Source organism: Phascolarctos cinereus, unplaced genomic scaffold, assembly GCF_003287225.1.
Source record: "Phascolarctos cinereus isolate Bilbo 61053 unplaced genomic scaffold, phaCin_HiC Scaffold_5;HRSCAF=322, whole genome shotgun sequence".
NCBI classification, from domain to species: domain Eukaryota; kingdom Metazoa; phylum Chordata; class Mammalia; order Diprotodontia; family Phascolarctidae; genus Phascolarctos; species Phascolarctos cinereus.
This window is the reverse complement of record NW_027555958.1, coordinates 479,552,788-479,568,076: the sequence shown is the minus strand read 5'-3', so window position 1 is coordinate 479,568,076 and position 15,289 is coordinate 479,552,788. Positions and strand designations below refer to the sequence as shown.

At 54.9% G+C, this 15,289-nt stretch overlaps 1 protein-coding gene across 1 annotated transcript in view; it reads left to right on the top strand.

The window, feature by feature from the left end:
* The window catches only part of USP33 (ubiquitin specific peptidase 33), a 52,769-nt gene extending 38,852 nt beyond the window's left edge, over positions 1–13,917 (top strand). The window contains 12 exon segments of the mRNA XM_078155807.1: positions 2,174–2,346; positions 2,452–2,546; positions 3,290–3,323; positions 3,722–3,767; positions 3,975–4,155; positions 5,722–5,848; positions 7,590–7,762; positions 7,934–8,012; positions 8,762–8,870; positions 10,347–10,449; positions 11,844–11,912; positions 12,785–13,917. Coding sequence (XP_078011933.1) covers positions 2,174–2,346; positions 2,452–2,546; positions 3,290–3,323; positions 3,722–3,767; positions 3,975–4,155; positions 5,722–5,848; positions 7,590–7,762; positions 7,934–8,012; positions 8,762–8,870; positions 10,347–10,449; positions 11,844–11,912; positions 12,785–12,942 — 1,347 coding nt within the window. The 3' untranslated portion in view covers positions 12,943–13,917.
* Positions 13,918–15,289: the final 1,372 nt, after the last annotated feature.

Genomic DNA, 15,289 nt, shown 5'->3' with positions numbered 1-15,289 from the left:
AATTGGATTCATTTTTACACTTGGCCTGAGTCCTTAAAAATCATCCAGCCTAATGATAACAGCCAACATTTATCTAGTGCCTACTGTGTGCTGTGCTAACCTGTACAGTTATTATTTCATTTGAGCCTCATAACAACCCTAGGAAGCAGGAGCTATTACTGTCCCCATTTTACAGATGAGGAAACTGAGGCAGGCTAAATGGCTTGACCAGGGTCACAAAGCTGGTGACTGTCTGGGGCTGGATTTGAACCCAGGTCTTCCTGACTCTGGCCCAGTGCTCTGTGCACTTTGACACCCCCTTATTTTTAAAGACAAGTCACCTGAGGCCCCAAGAGGTGGTTGGTGCCTTTCCCACCATCCCATAGAGAGTGAGGAGAGTGCTAAGGTTTGCACCCATGTCTTCAAAGTTTGGTGCTTTTTTCATAGGGTACCCCACCCCCTTCATCATTGCAGCCAGTGACATTCCTCGCCCAGCCAGCAGGTCCCTTTTCCCATCTGCCGTATTGTTGACTCTTGTGACTGGTTACTCAGTAACATCAGGAAATGGAAGAGGAGCTGGGCACATGTATAGAATTGTCCGAGTTTCTCAGCTCCAGGCTTGAGCCCCCAGGAAACCTAGCAAGGAAACCCCTCTTATTTTTATAGGAAAACTTTCCCCCTCAAAGAAGAAGTGCATTGAATTCCCCTCTGACCAGAGAGAGTGATACTGAATGGACCAATCCAACAGCATGTCCTTTAGGGAACATTTGTAAGGCTAAGACATGAGAATTTAAAGTGAAAAGATGGCTCAAAGTTACTGTTCTTGTGTAGACTCTAGGAATGAGAAAGTTTTCATAATGTTAGTCAAAGTACAAGCCCAGTTACAAAGTGCTGAGGGTGGTTCGTGGAGTTATATCGTGCTCAAGGGGACCACTAACAATGGGGGGGGGCGTGTTTATGTGTGCTCGCGCGCGTGCATGCGTGAACCCCAGGGCATAGCACCTGAATTCTAAAAATAAATGTTAACCTAATGGCAATAAGATTTAAGCAGAAAAATGGTAGCCAGAATCTTTAAAACAAGCCTGATTTGAGTGGAATGGCAAAAAATCCTACATTCTACAGCCTCAGAGGTTGTTCAGGTGAATTCCAAGCCAATCCAGATATGGAAAACATGTTCTCTGTATCATGCAAACTTCTTTCAAAAACAAAGATTACCTTCTGTCCATCTCTTTTTGGAAAACTGAGTCCTCATCTCTAAACCAGGTAAGGATAAACAGAGGAAGAGAACTGTGGGCCACTGCAGGGAATAGCGTGATGGAGAAGCATTACATGAGAGGGCAGCAGATGAGGAATGTATTTGTGATTGATCCTGAGGGTTGTTTGGTATTAGGGAAAAGTCACATGATGAGCCACGACAACCACAAAAACTCGTGGTTTTAGTGTGTGCCCTATCTCTGCTCACGATGCCCCCTTGGCCAAAGATGGAGGGCGGCTGCTCTTTTTCTATGGCTCTTGGAGTGACCGGATAGCCCAAAAGAGCATCAGGATGGGCACTGACTCTTAGCCAAAGCTAGGCAGATGACGGCTCTGCTGGAGGAGCTGTAAAGCCTTCATGGCAGCCTTTGGGGGAGGAGAGGAAGAGCACGCAGGCTGTGGCACAGAAGGTGTGAGCTGTTTGGGCATGAAGTCGCTCAGCTTGCATAGTCAGCAATGAGAGCGAGGGGTTGCGCCCAGGTGCCCAGGCCTCCTTCGCAGGGAAGTCCCAGGGTGGGAGCCCTCAGCACCCAGCCAGACTGGCACCCTCCATGGCTGAGGCAGTGATGTATTGCTGGAACTCAGACCGGCTGACCCCGAGGCCAGCCTGGTCACTAGGCTAGGATGGTCGAGATGCTCCATGCAGGGTCAGTCAGGGATTTCCTCGGTGCTGGAGTCTCTGCCTGCCTTTGGAGAGCTTGTCCTCTGCTGGAGTGGGCCAGGTGTGGCGTGGTAGCTCCCCTCCACCTGCTGACCGGGCTTCTCAGAGGCCAGGCAGAGCCGCAGCTCCCGGTGTCTAGGAAATGGGGCTGCATGCGGGATCTCACAGGGCCTGGCCCCAAGGAGGAAGTCCATTGGCACTCCCCACCCTGGCTCGCTCCAGGGGAGCTCGCTGGTGAGGGAAGCCAGTGGGATCCTGTGCCACATTCTGCTGCTGCAGGTGTCGGTGACGCTCGAGACCTTCCAGGACCTGTCCCTGCCCATCCCTGGCAAAGAGGACCTGGCGCGGCTACACTCTGCAAGTCACCCCACCGCCATGGTCAAGGCGGGCTCCTGCGGGGAGGCGTACGCGCCCCAAGGCTGGATCGCCCTGCTCATGGAGTACTTACGCAGGTATGCTGGACCTTGCTGGCCGCAGGCTTTGTTCGGGGCCCCTGTTGTTTCTGCGTGACTAGCACCACACTGGCCGGCCCTTCTTTTTCCGTGATGACTTTTCAGGTTTGTTGTCTCCTGCGTCCCTAGCTGGTTTTGGGGTCCAGTAGTGACCTTGCAAGACTGTCTCGCTGCCTTTTTCGCCAGAGATGAGCTCAAAGGTAAGGCAACTCGCTCTGGTGCGTGATGGGGAAGACAGTGTGGGCAGCATTGGCCCGGGGGCAGACGAATCCTTTCCTTTTAGGTGGGGGACACAGAGACTTCTCTTTGTCCTCGGTGTCCAGCTTGCATTGGTTGCTTTGCTGACTTAGATCAAACAGGCTATGCTGAGTCATGCCTGGAGGGGCCCCAGCCTGACCGAGGCTCGCCCCGTCTGTGCTGCTTCTGCCCGGGCAGAGACTGGAGCGCCTTTCTGTCGCTCTGGGTTACTTAAACCCCAAAGGCTTCGCTGAAATTTGGAAAAACGAAGCAGCCTCTTGTTTAGGGAAGTTGTGAGCGTTTCTCAGATCTCAGCCTTAGTACTAACACGTTCCTGGTCCCCTCATACTTGGGTCAGCTGTCCCCTTCTGTGGCCCACCCCTCTGATTTGAGCCTCGTGCACCTGTCTCTGTCCCCAACAGCCGAGGCCAGCACGGCGATGTGTTTCTAGGCATTTAGACAGTAGGGGTACTAACCCCCCCAGCCCCCCAGGCAGAGGGCTTTGGCTCTTCCCGGCACACAGACCGAGACGGGTTGTTGGGCTACATGGCCTCCCCTAGGTTGTCTCTGCTCTGGCCTCAGTGGCTGCACAGGCTTTGTCCACAAGAGGGCACGGGAGATGTAGGAAGAACTTGTCATTTACCCTGTGTTACAAATGGAATAGATTGGCTTCTGCAGTGACATTCAAGGCTTTTTCTGTCTACAGGTGACAACATGTACAGTTGTGAAAGATGCAGAAAGTAAGTAGAAGAAGCCCTTTCTTGCCCTCAGAAAAGGCCCTAGCTTTAGAGGCGGGTGGGTAGGTCTCCTTTGGGAGACCAAGGAGCTTTGGTGTGAGCTCAAGGGCAAAGTGGGCCAGGCCAGGTGCGGGGCCCCAGGGAGGAGTCTGAGTGACTCTGCAGGAACAGAGACCTCAGATAGTCTTGGCCCTGAGCCCCCGGGAGCCTGGCGGCGAGGTAGGGCAGCCCAGCAGTTAGAGGATGCCCCCAGTCCAGCCCTGCCACCCGAATTGCGCGGTGGGCGGGTCCCCCTCGGGGCTCCAGGCCACCCCCTCCCCTGACCTGAACAGCAAAGCCTTGGACCTCGCTGCATGCCGTGCTGTAGCCTTTCCTCACCCACTTTCCCCTTCTCTACTCAGATTGAGAAACGGCGTGAAGTTCTGTAAGGTGCAGAAGTTTCCTGAGGTGGGTGATACCTTTCTGACTTGGTTCCTCAGGCGGTGCCCGTGGGCGTGCAGTGGGGCGGGGAGAGAAGTGCCAGGAGGGCTGCCAGGCCCACTGTGGCCCTTGTGGTTGCCTGGCAGATTCTCCCCACCCCATCCCTTGCCCCCCGACTAGCACCTGTGGGTCTGGAACCATACAGTGATGCAGCACTTGGCTTCTTCCTTGCAGATTTTGTGCATCCACCTGAAGAGGTTCAGGCACGAGCTCATGTTTTCCACCAAAATCAGCACCCACGTGTCTTTTCCTCTTGAGGGCCTTGATCTTCAGCCCTTCCTCGCCAAGGACAGCCCCACCCAGATCGTGACCTATGACCTGTTGTCAGTCATCTGTCACCACGGAACCGCGAGCAGTGAGTACATCAGCTTTGCAGCTGGCTTCCATGTTTTTGACGAGGGCATGATGGGCGCCAACGGGAATCTAGTCATTAGGGCTTCACTGCGTGTGGTGTGTGAGCACATGTCTGGGCGTGGTATAGAATGGCAGCCGGGCTCTGCTCCAACTAGCCTTCTGCTGTTGTTTGTCAATGTTCCAACCCCTTGGTGGGGGGAGGGGAGACCTTCTTTAAAAAGGGTCGTGCAGTGCCCTGGGGCACATTTGTTCACAACAAACTGGAAACAAAGCAGTGACTGCCCATGGATACCCAGTTTTAGCGGTGTTATCAGGAACCATCAGAAATGAAAGAAGAACCTGAGAGGAGTCATCAGGGTCGCTGCTGAATTTGCTCGTTTTGGGTGAAGGAAGCCGTTTTCATCGGGTGGTCTCCAGGAGCAGAGACAATGCCCAGGGGGCCTTCCCTGAGACGGTGTGCCCGGGTCCTGGGGGGTGATCAGAGACGCGCCCCCCCCACCAGCCCTGTCTCCAGTGCTTCTGAAACCCTTCTTGGCTGCTCGTAGAGAGGGCTGGGGTCATGACCTCCTGGCCCTGCTCTGTCCCAGGTCTGTCAGGGGCAGGAGCTTCCAGAATCTCACGGACACTGGCCCCGGGAGCTGCTTCTCCCCACCACAGAGGGAGACCCAACACTTGGGTGCGGTCGAGGGAGTCCCGGCCCTGCCCCAAATGCCTGGGACATGTCAGGAAGAGCAAGGCAGTCCTGGAAAGGGAAGGAGGGCACCCGAAGTACCCAGCGTGGGGCAGCAGCCGTGCCGGGGAGAGCGGCTGGAGATCTGAGTGGGAGCCTTGGGAGGCGTTGGGCACTACAAGCAGAGGGGAGGGGTTTGGGGAGAAAACCAAAGCAGGAGTGATGACAAGGTGGGGTCAGGACTGCCACGCTCCCTTCCAGCGTACAGACGTTCGGTCATCCCACAGATGGAAAGCAGGCTCACTGTGGACATCTCCCTCCTTTAGTCAGGCACAAGACCAGCTTTATCCCTCTGCCCGCAGATGAACTGAGGCGCTCCTATGCCCTACCTGTTCTGTGTTCACACACAGACCTGGAAGCGGCCTGTGGCTTCTTCAGCCCCAGGGAGAAGGGGTGGGGGAAGAGAGAGTGACTGGAGGCCGAGTAGCCACCAGTGTTTTCCCGCCTAGAGAGGAGCTCTGACTGGCCAAGCGCCTGATACCCCACGTCCCTGCCCAGCATCGGCAGGTGTTCAGCGGCTGTCTGTGAGAGGGAGCCCCCGTGCCCTGCAACTGCGCCCGGCCCACCATGGGTCATTCTAGCAGTGGGCACCAAGTGAATGCCAGGCAGGGAGCAGGCGCCACCGCCCGTTCACCGGCCTTTGTTATCTGTCCAGCTAGACTGGGAGCTCTAGTCTGAGGGGCCAATGGGCAGCCTGCTTTTGACTTTCAGAGCCTCGTGAGGGACCAGGCAGATGCGTGAAGGAGCTGGGTCGTGGAGGGAGGGGTGTGTCCACACATGCCCCCACTCGCTCTCACGCTTGTGCGTGCTAACCTGCTTCTCCTGCGACCCTTTCAGGCGGACACTACATCGCCTACTGCCGCAACAATCTCAACACCCTGTGGTACGAGTTCGATGACCAGAGCGTCACTGAAGTCTCGGAAGCGACTGTGCAGAATGCAGAGGCTTACGTGCTTTTCTACAGGTGAGAAGATGGTGCCCTCAGGAGGGGTCCCTGACATGCCCGCCTTTCCCAGACAACTTTGTGGCGGCCTGAGAAAACCTAGTGAGGGGGAAGGCAGCTTCATCCAAGAAGCTTGGGGGGTTACGCTGTCATAGCGTGTGGACGGTGGCTGCCTCCCAAGCAACAGCCAGGGCGAGGAGAGAGACTCGCCCACGCTGACCCCGGCCAGCCGCCATCAAGAGCCTCGTTTGGGCTGGGCTCCTTATTGTGGGGGAAGCGGGTCCAGCCCTTGAGGGCTGCCCTGGCGTGGGGAGCAGGGGTTCGGGAGACTGGAAGTGGGCCAAGCTGGCGGCTCTCCTGTGTCGGGTCCGTGTCCTTACAGACAGCTCTAGTGTGTCCATCTGAGTGTCCTCAGGGTAGGCAAGCCAGTTGAGGGCCACGGCTGCAGGGAAACCACCCAGGCCTGAGTTACAGGCACACTGCCACGACTGTCACCCATGGGAGGGAGAAGCTGGCTAAGAATGAAGGAGAAAGTGCACTGCCTGAAGCATTTATCAAGTGCCTGCTGTGTGCCAGGCCCTGAGCTAAGGGCTTTGCTGCCTCATGGCCGCCTTAGGAGGGAGGTGCGGCACAACCCCCATTTGACAGAGGAGGAAACTGAGGCAGACAGCGGAGAAGGGACTTACCTAGGGTTGGTGTCTGGGGCTGGATTCGAACTCAGGACTTCTGACTCCAGGCCCAACCTGGCTCCGCCACCTGCCTTTCCCTCACCATTCAGTGGTACCCTCCCACTCTTGGTCTGTTTTGTTTGTGGGATGTGGGTCTGAAATGTCACCAAAGGCCCTTCAATGGTGAAAGCGGACGGTCGGCCCAAGGACACGATGGCCTTGGGCCGCCAGTGTGAGAGGCCCCGTGGGCTCCTAGGTAGCCCTGGTGGGACGGGCCTCTTCCACGGTCTGGCGTCAAGTGGGGGCTGCTGAAGCCTGATGCAAGTGGCCTCTGTCTCCCCTCCAGGATGGAGAGACACACAAAAGGCTATGGGATATGTGTGTACACATGTACATGTGCACATGCATGTGTGTGCGCTGTGAAGTGCATGTGTGTTGCATGCATGTACACGCCTGCATTGCATGAGCTGCATGCACATAGGAAGACATGTCTTTCCTGAACTTGATGGGCAGAGCACATGCACACTCCCTCCCACGCCCCCTCCTCTTCAGTGGGCAGGCCTCCCTCTGAACCCACACGTGTTGGCCAGGGTCCGTGGGTGTCCTGGCTGCTCCTCAGGGGGTAGTTCTCCAGCCTCTTTAGGCCACATTCGGGTTCTGCCAGGTCTGACATGGGCTGCTGGGAATTCTCTCAGCGGGGGTCCTCTCCCTTTTGTTTCTTTGGGGGGCCCGCCCACCCAAAGGGTGAAAGGGGGAGGTGCAGAGGGCAGGGCGGGTGAAGAGCACTTTTGCAGGAGTGCCTGGTGCACTTTGCCATGCACTTAATTTTTGCCAAGCATGTCAGAACAACCCTGTGAGGTCAGTGCTCTTGTTACAGATGAGGAAACTGAGGCAGGCAATATGCAGCTGCTGCAAGTCTGAGGTTGCATTTGAACACAGGCCCAGCATGCAGTGCTCTCTGGCACCGCCTGGTGGCCCACAAACGAGGCTGCAAGTCAGATCTTAAGAAAGACTGTGGCTAGGGTGTGTCATTCCCCAGAGGAGGAGACCAAGGGTCCAGGCAGGAGGTCAAGAAGCGCGTCTGTCTTTCACAGGAAGAGCAGTGACGACGCGCAGAAGGAGCGGCGGCGCGTGTCCAACTTGCTGAACATGATGGAGCCGAGTCTCCTGCAGTTCTACGTCTCTCGCCAGTGGCTGAACAAGTTCAAGACCTTCGCGGAGCCTGGGCCCATCTCCAATCGTGATTTCCTCTGCGTTCACGGAGGTGAGAGGTTGGGGCGGGGCTCTCTGGGAGCCTCGGAGAAGGCCCAGCAAGCGCCCCAGACTCCCCGAGTGTCAAGGCCCTTCCCTCCTTTCCGGGGCTGCCAGGATGACCCTCCGACATTCATGCAGGCCTTCCGGTGACCGAGACTTCTCCATCCCTCTTCCTCCCAGGCGTCCCCCCCACGCAAAGCCGGCTACATCGAGGACCTCGTGGTGATGCTACCTCAGAACATCTGGGACAATTTATACAGCAGGTACCCACCCTCCCTCCCCTTGTAGTCTGAGTGTTAGTCTGTGATGATGGAGGGAGAGGAGTGAGGGGCGACTGACCATGGACAGGCGGGGAGGGGGGTGAGGGCCAGGGGGGAAGGCAGAGAAAGTGGGAGAGGAGAGAAAAGGAGAGAGGGAGAAAGGAGGGGGGGGAGGAGCTGGCGAGCACAAAGTCAGCTTCTTGTCTTCTTCAGCCCCCCTGTCAGGCCCAAGCTTAGGTTCCTTGATTCAGAGCAGACCCAAAGAAAGATCAGTACAGCGACCAGACAACATCCTCTTTTGTCTTACGAAGTAGAACAATTGTTTTTGGAATGTTTACTTGTATATTTTCCATATTGAAGCTAATTTCATATTTTTGGGAATTTTCATCAAAATCGTTATGCAGAATGAAAACGAGGCAGTTCCTGAAGCAGAGAATCTGACTTTTTCGTGTGTCTCAGACACCACCTCCTCCGGTCACTCTAGTGTGGCATCCCACGTCAGCGGTGTTTGGGTTTCAGACAATTGCCCAGGCCTTAAGCCTGTCCTCGTGTGCTCTCTAGTGGGAGAGGGGGCACTTTTAGACCTAGGGAGAATCCATTGCAGACACCAGAACTGTGGGGTGGAGGTGAGCCAGAGGCCCCACCCCCACCCCTCAGTGGGGCTCCTTGGGGGGCCGGCATCCCCCCACTAGGCCCGAAGGGGGGTTGGGGGGTGTTTCATAGGCGTTAATGGTGCCCGTCCCTCGGTGCAGGTACGGGGGAGGACCGGCCGTCAACCACCTGTACGTGTGTCACACCTGCCAGATAGAAGCAGAGAAAGTGGAAAAAAGAAGAAAAATGGAGCTGGAAATGTTTGTGCGGGTAAAGATCTTTCCTCTTTCTGATTCTGTGGTTAAGTTGCAGATGAATGGTTGCTATTTGCTCGGAAGGCTAAAACATGGAAATGAGCGGAGGAGAGCACAGGGGCCCCAGCCCTGCTGGCTGGTCACTTTCTTCACATCTTCCTCCCTGACCTTTCCAGCATCCAGCAGCCCCCACGCCCAGCCACCACCCTCCCTCCCCGGCACACTCCCCCTTTCCCGCTCTGGCATCTGCATTGGCCTTTCCATCCATGAGATCAGAGCTGTTGCATCACTGTGAAAAAGCCATAAAGTTGGGGCTTCCTCCACACACATCCTGTCACTAGGAAACGACTCAGAGAGCGCAGAGCCGCCATCCAGCAGCTTATGTTCTAAACTAGACCGTCCTCTGATCCCCTGCTGGGTCATGTCCTGTGTAGAGAGCGGAGCCAAACCAGGGGTGCATGTGGGCACTGCCTCCCCTCCCATCCTGCTGTCCACGCGCACGGAGGCCTTTGGACAAGAGGGAAGGGAAGGCCCTCATGAAGAGCCACCTTCGGGACACGCCTACCATGGCACTGTGCCGCCATCCCGCGGCAGACCTCTAACCTCCCGTCTAGATGTAGTTGGCGAAGCATGCCTGTATCCTTCAGCTTGGTTGTGGTTCAGCGGCATTGTCCATCTCATTCTAAGACCCTGTGATAGGATGCGCCGTGGCCTTCTTTGAGAAACATAGATTTCCAGCACCCTGGAGGCCCCAGGGCACGTCCAGAGGAGCTTACTAAATGCTCCTTATAGTGAACCAGATTTAATCTGGCCTTTGGGGGATGACTTTTGGTGATACTTCAGCTCTTGCAGTTTGCAGAGTGTTACGTGAATTGCCAAGGGAGATTCTAGGGCCTTGAGAAGTCTGGCGTAGCCTGGCCTTTTCACCACCAAAGAGGGGGTTCAGAGTGGAAGAGGCTGGACCATCACAAAGCAACAGAGCTGGGGAGGGGAGAGACGCTTAGACCTGCCGAGTGGGGGACAGACTGGAGGCGGGCAGACACCTCCCAGCAGCGATCAATCTATGGTCTAGGCACGAGGAGAGGAGGGGCTACCGGGGAGATGTTGAAAGGCAGAAATGGCGATTCTTGGCGATGGATAGGATTTGTGGGGTGAGTGGGAGGCAGAGGGCTGTGAATCTGGGTGATGCAGAGGGGTGGGGATGGAGGCCCTCAATGGCAGAAGGGAGTCAGAATGAGAGAAGGATTTGGGGGAAAGGGGGACCAGGACAGAGCCTCGGCGGCGCCCCGAGACTGGGAAAGGGTGGCCGGCGTCCAGGCGATGGGTACAAGCAGTGCCGTGGGTCAGAGGCCAGGAGGGGAGGGAGAGGAGACCGAGGACCAGAGCTGGGACGTGGAGGAGGAAGAGGCTGGAGGGGCCAGGAGGGCGGCAGAGACTTGGGGGGAGGGGCCGGGGGGCAGCCTCTGGAGCCTCTGTGTTTCTTCTTTTCCAGCTGAACCGGGCCTTCCAAGAGGAGGAGTCGCCGGCTGCGTTTTTCTGCATCAGCATGCAGTGGTTCAGAGAGTGGGAAGGGTTTGTGAAAGGGAAAGATGGAGGTGAGTGGCTGGGGAGATGGCGGGTCATTGATTTCCCTCAGAATCTCCTTTGGTCTTCCGAGCTTCATTATCCAGAAGTCTGGGAACCAGAGGGCCTCATCCCAGAATATCATGAGCCTGCTCTGTGAGGTGGCAGATGGGAAACCGCAGACTAATAAGTCCCCAAACCAAAGGTCCAACTTTCCTACCCCCTGGAGAGGACCTCTGGGCAGTCTGGGTCATTGAAGCTTTCAGAGTCCCGGCCTGTCAGTGCTGGACAAGCAGAAAGTAACCCAGCTGTCCAGATGTGAACTTGACCAGGAGCTCCCTGGAGCAGGTGCCCATCGACAGGGGAAAGGCTGGGAAAATTGGGGGACATGAGTGTGATCATGCTGAAGGATGGCTGCCCAAGGGGGATTCAGGAAAAGACCCTGGAAGCCCAGGATGGTCCTGAGGAAAGGACAAGGAAACTGTGCCGGGGACAGGCAGCAGGCAGAGCCCCTCTGCAACAAGATGTGTCTGGGTCCCCCAGCCAGGAGGAAACCCCCAACGTGAGGGTTTCCAGGACTCTCGGTCTTACTGGAAGTTCAGAGTTAGTCCAGTCAGGAGCCGAGCTCCTCCAGCCTCCCCAAGTGGGGATTTGGGATCCCCAGGATTCTTCTCTGCTCTATCTAGTGTCCGTGCTTGTCCGGCAGACTGATTTTTTTAGTAATTTAGGATTTTAAAACTGACCGGTATCTTTGGCAAGCCCTTGGGGACCGCTGGCTAGATCCTAAACGAAGGCCCCGTCCCCCTTCAGGCTGTCCCTGGCCCTTTGCTTCCCTCATTTCTTGTTTTGCAATAACGATCGCTGGAGTTTAGCAGAAGGTCTCCCGCCAGGTAATCCTGCCAAGCTCTCAGGGGGTTTCAGGTGTCTATCCAGTCCCACATTGAGCTTTCGTAGCCCCTGTTCAAGCCATGGAACATGAGTCAGGTGAAAGAACGCAGCTCCCGTCTTAGCTCTGAGCCCTAGTCCCTGACACACGCTGGACTTGCCTGCCAGCCCTGGGTCCACCATCCATGCTCCCATTAATGATAGTAGTAAGATACCTGCTTCCTTAGCCTTAGAACCAGGTGTGTTCCCAGTGACATGATAGTGGGACACAGACCCTCGACACAGGGAGGCTGCTGCTTTTTGGCTCTTGGACCCTTGGATTCAGAGCCGCCATCCCGCAGCTCACAGAGCTGGTCCGTGAACACACGGCAGTACTCGTCGCTCCCCAACCACAATCCTGCACTCACTGCGGCATGGGGTGACCAGGGAGGTCACAAGGGAGGCCATGTTGACCTCAGCCCCACGCTTACAGTTCATCTAGTACAAATCTGCCCTGTTCCTTCTGACTATTGCATTTGACCTTTTCCTTCTGCTCTACTAGATCCCCCCGGTCCCATTGATAACACTAAGATTGCCATCAGCAAGGGTGGTAGCGTCGTCCTCAAACAAGGTAAGTGGAGCACTGCACACATATCTGCCTGTGTCAGGCTCCGTATTCACATGTGGCTTTTGTCAGGGTTATGGGTGTCATTTATTGGAGAGCTGTGACATTCTAGTAAGGAGAAAGGCTGCTCCAGAATGGGAGGGTCGAAGGGGTGGATCCCTCCCTCTCACCTCTCACTTGGCTCCCTTATCCCAGGCTGATAGGCTATACCTCATGGGGTGGGTGGGTGGGTGGGAGGACGGACAGATGGATGGACGGTTGGACAGACGGAAGGTTGGATGGAGGGATGGATGGACAGACAGAAGATTGGATGGATGGAGGAAAGGTTGGGTGGAAGGTTGGATAGACAGATAGATGGATGGAGGAAAAGTTGGGTGGGAGGTTGGATAGACGGATGGATGGATGGATGGATGGACAGGTGGAAGATTGGATGGATAGAGGAAGGGTTGGGTGGAAGGTTGAATGGATGGATGGACAGATGGATGGAAGGTTGGATGGACAGACAGGTGGGTGGACACTGTCTTCAAGGGTCTGGGCTTCTGTTAGCCTCTGTTCTCTAACCCTTCTTCAGAGTGGACTGAGGAGTAATAGATGATAAGTACTACAAAGCAATTTCATCTCCATTCTGTAGGGGATTGGACACTTTTGGACAGGAACAGGGCCAGAATGCGGGTGGAAAGTGTTGTGTCTGTGATTTTTTTTTCTGTTTTAAGTAGATGTGGGTTTTAGATTTGTTGGACAGGCCTGCCCTCCCCCACCTCCATTTTTCTGGCTGAATAGGGTTGCTGTGATGTCCCAGGTTAGCACCTGTCTGTAGAGCCCAGGGCAGGGCTAGACGATGCCAGACACTGTGACCTATGTGTGTGCTCCTCCCCCAGGGGCAGACTCGGGGCAGATTTCTGAAGAAACGTGGAATTTCCTTCAGTCCATCTATGGCGGAGGGCCAGAGGTTATTTTGCGCCCACCCGTCGCCCCTGTCGACCCTGACGTGCTGCAAACAGAGGAGAAGATTGAAGTGGAGACTCGGGCCCTCTGACCATGACGTCCACGGGAAATCCTTCCCGCTTGCACAAAGAAAAAACCATTCCTGAAAGCATGTTTATTTTCTTGCTTTTCGACCTTTCCCCCCTTTCTTCCTCCTCACTGGGCATTACAGTTGTGGATGAGTATGTCGTGACTCGGCACCCCCTGTAGGTGGAGCGTTTAATGCTAAACAATTTACTGTGAAGTTTTTCCAAGGCCACGTTTTGAAAGGGATGAGCTCCGTGTCTCAAGGTTGTTCAATCAGCGGACAGTAGGTCATTGATCTTTTTTACCACATGTATCCTTTGTAGACTTGTACAATAAAATGGCTTTTAGAATGTTTCTCCAACCCTCATCCCGTGATTCTGACCCCACGTCAAGGGCCCCCCAAGGGTGCCTGTTGGGAGTGGACTCTGCGGGGCCCTTCACGTCAATCCGAAGGCCGGACCTGCAGGATGCGTCTGAATTTCCCACAACTCAGGAAAAGTATCCCCTCCCCCTTCTTCTGGCACTGCAGTGCATACAGGGGGGCCTGTGAAAACCTCAGCCACACGTTCTCATTTGGATGTATCAAGTGTGCAATTGGTTGGGATGAATTTGTCGGCAGATGTAATTTATCGCTTGTGCATTGTCGGTGTTAATGTGTTGGTCCTCACGAGCCCAGAGGACATTTCATTGTGTCGGTGGCTGTACAATCTCTAGCGAGTTTTAGGGTCCTTTTCTTTTGAGAGCATGCAGTAAGTAATGTGCATCCATAGCCCTGGCCACCCTGAAGAGCACTTGGACAAGTGCATCGACATTCCTTCCGAATAACATTCTGTCTGCACCAGTCTCCGCAGCATGATTATGTGACATCCAAAGCTGGGTCGATCGCGAGATTGCAAACGTTGGATGGCGCTGGTCGGGGCTGCTGGGGGAGGGACCACTTGTTGCTGCTACAGCTCAAGCAATGTTCTGAACCAGCTCAATAAAGCAATTTTTAAAAACAGTCTTCTGAAGATTTGTGGATGTTCTTGGCCGGGTTCATGCTTGGCCCAAGGCCCTTGGGTATGAGGAGAGGAGAAAATGGAAGGCTGACTGCCCGTGTGAGGCTTGTGGACTCAGCGCTCAGGCGGGCCGTAGCGCTAGAAGGCACTGTGCAGAAAAGGCGAGGGGAGCAGGGGTACGGGACGCTGACCAGTTTTCCCTAAAGGGAGCCTCACTGTGAGAGAGGCCTTCCCACCTCCACGGGAAGACCTCTGGGAAGGGAGCGAAGATGGCTTTTGGCTTCTTGGGGTGAGGCCTGCTCTCGAATGCCCCAAGTGCCCTCCAAATGAAATCTCCCCAGTTCCATCAGCCAGTCTCTACACAGCGTAAGCATGGACTCTTCACCATCTCTGATAGCACCTTCCTAAATAGGGGCTTCCCCTCAAAAACAGCATTTGAGAGGGGATCGATGAGGGCAAAAGTCAGCTCCCTGTTCCTGGAAGCTGTTCTCAGGGCCCCTTGGTGCTGACCTCACTCATTCTGTGGACTGTTAGGCCTGCTACCCAAGCAACCCTCGATTCTTTCCAGTCAGGTCTGTCACAAAGACGGTGGTCTCTGTGAAGACCCTGTTGAGTTTCCCTTTGATAGATCCATCAGGGTGTCTGTCTGCCGTTGGCTTTGCCTCCCAGTAAATGGGCGAAGGCAGTGGGCTGTGCCTTTGTCGGGTCATTGGTAGAAATGTGTGTCCACGTTGTCTCGGAGCAATTGATGCCTGCCCTCTCACGACTGCCATTTGACTGTTCAGAATCCATCTCACTGAGGGGTCCTCCAGGCCACGTTCTTCCATCCTTTTCACAGGGAAAGCATGAAGTGTTTGCCAGGTATTTTCTGCCAATTTTGTGGCCCCATCCGAAAGGTTAGCATGGCGTGGCCTTCAATTGCTGAAGCCATGTTGGCTCTGTGATGGTTCTTCCTTTTCTTTCTATCCCCTCCAAGTACACGCCCTCTCCCCTGGCTTGTAACAAGATAGCATCCTGTGCAGAAACCTTGCCTGACAAGACCCGGGTTTTCTCCTTGTCTGTTCTCCAGAATCTTTGGTTTTTTCCTGTTCCTCAGTTCACTGTAACAATCTGCCCATATTATTGTCTCTAATGTGCAAGAAGCTTTTCTATTTGCTTTAGGGTTGCTCACTTATTCTCTAAACTGACTGCTCACTCACTAATTGATCCTCTCTCTTTCTGTTTTGTGGCCCATGCTCAGATGTAAGTTTTTCTGAGGACGAAGGACCTGATGTGTTCCACTTATCATTTTCTGCATCATTTTGCTGGTTTTCCAAATGTCCACCCAGCAGTTCTCTCAGGACATACCTGAGGACATAGTTCATCTGGCCCAAG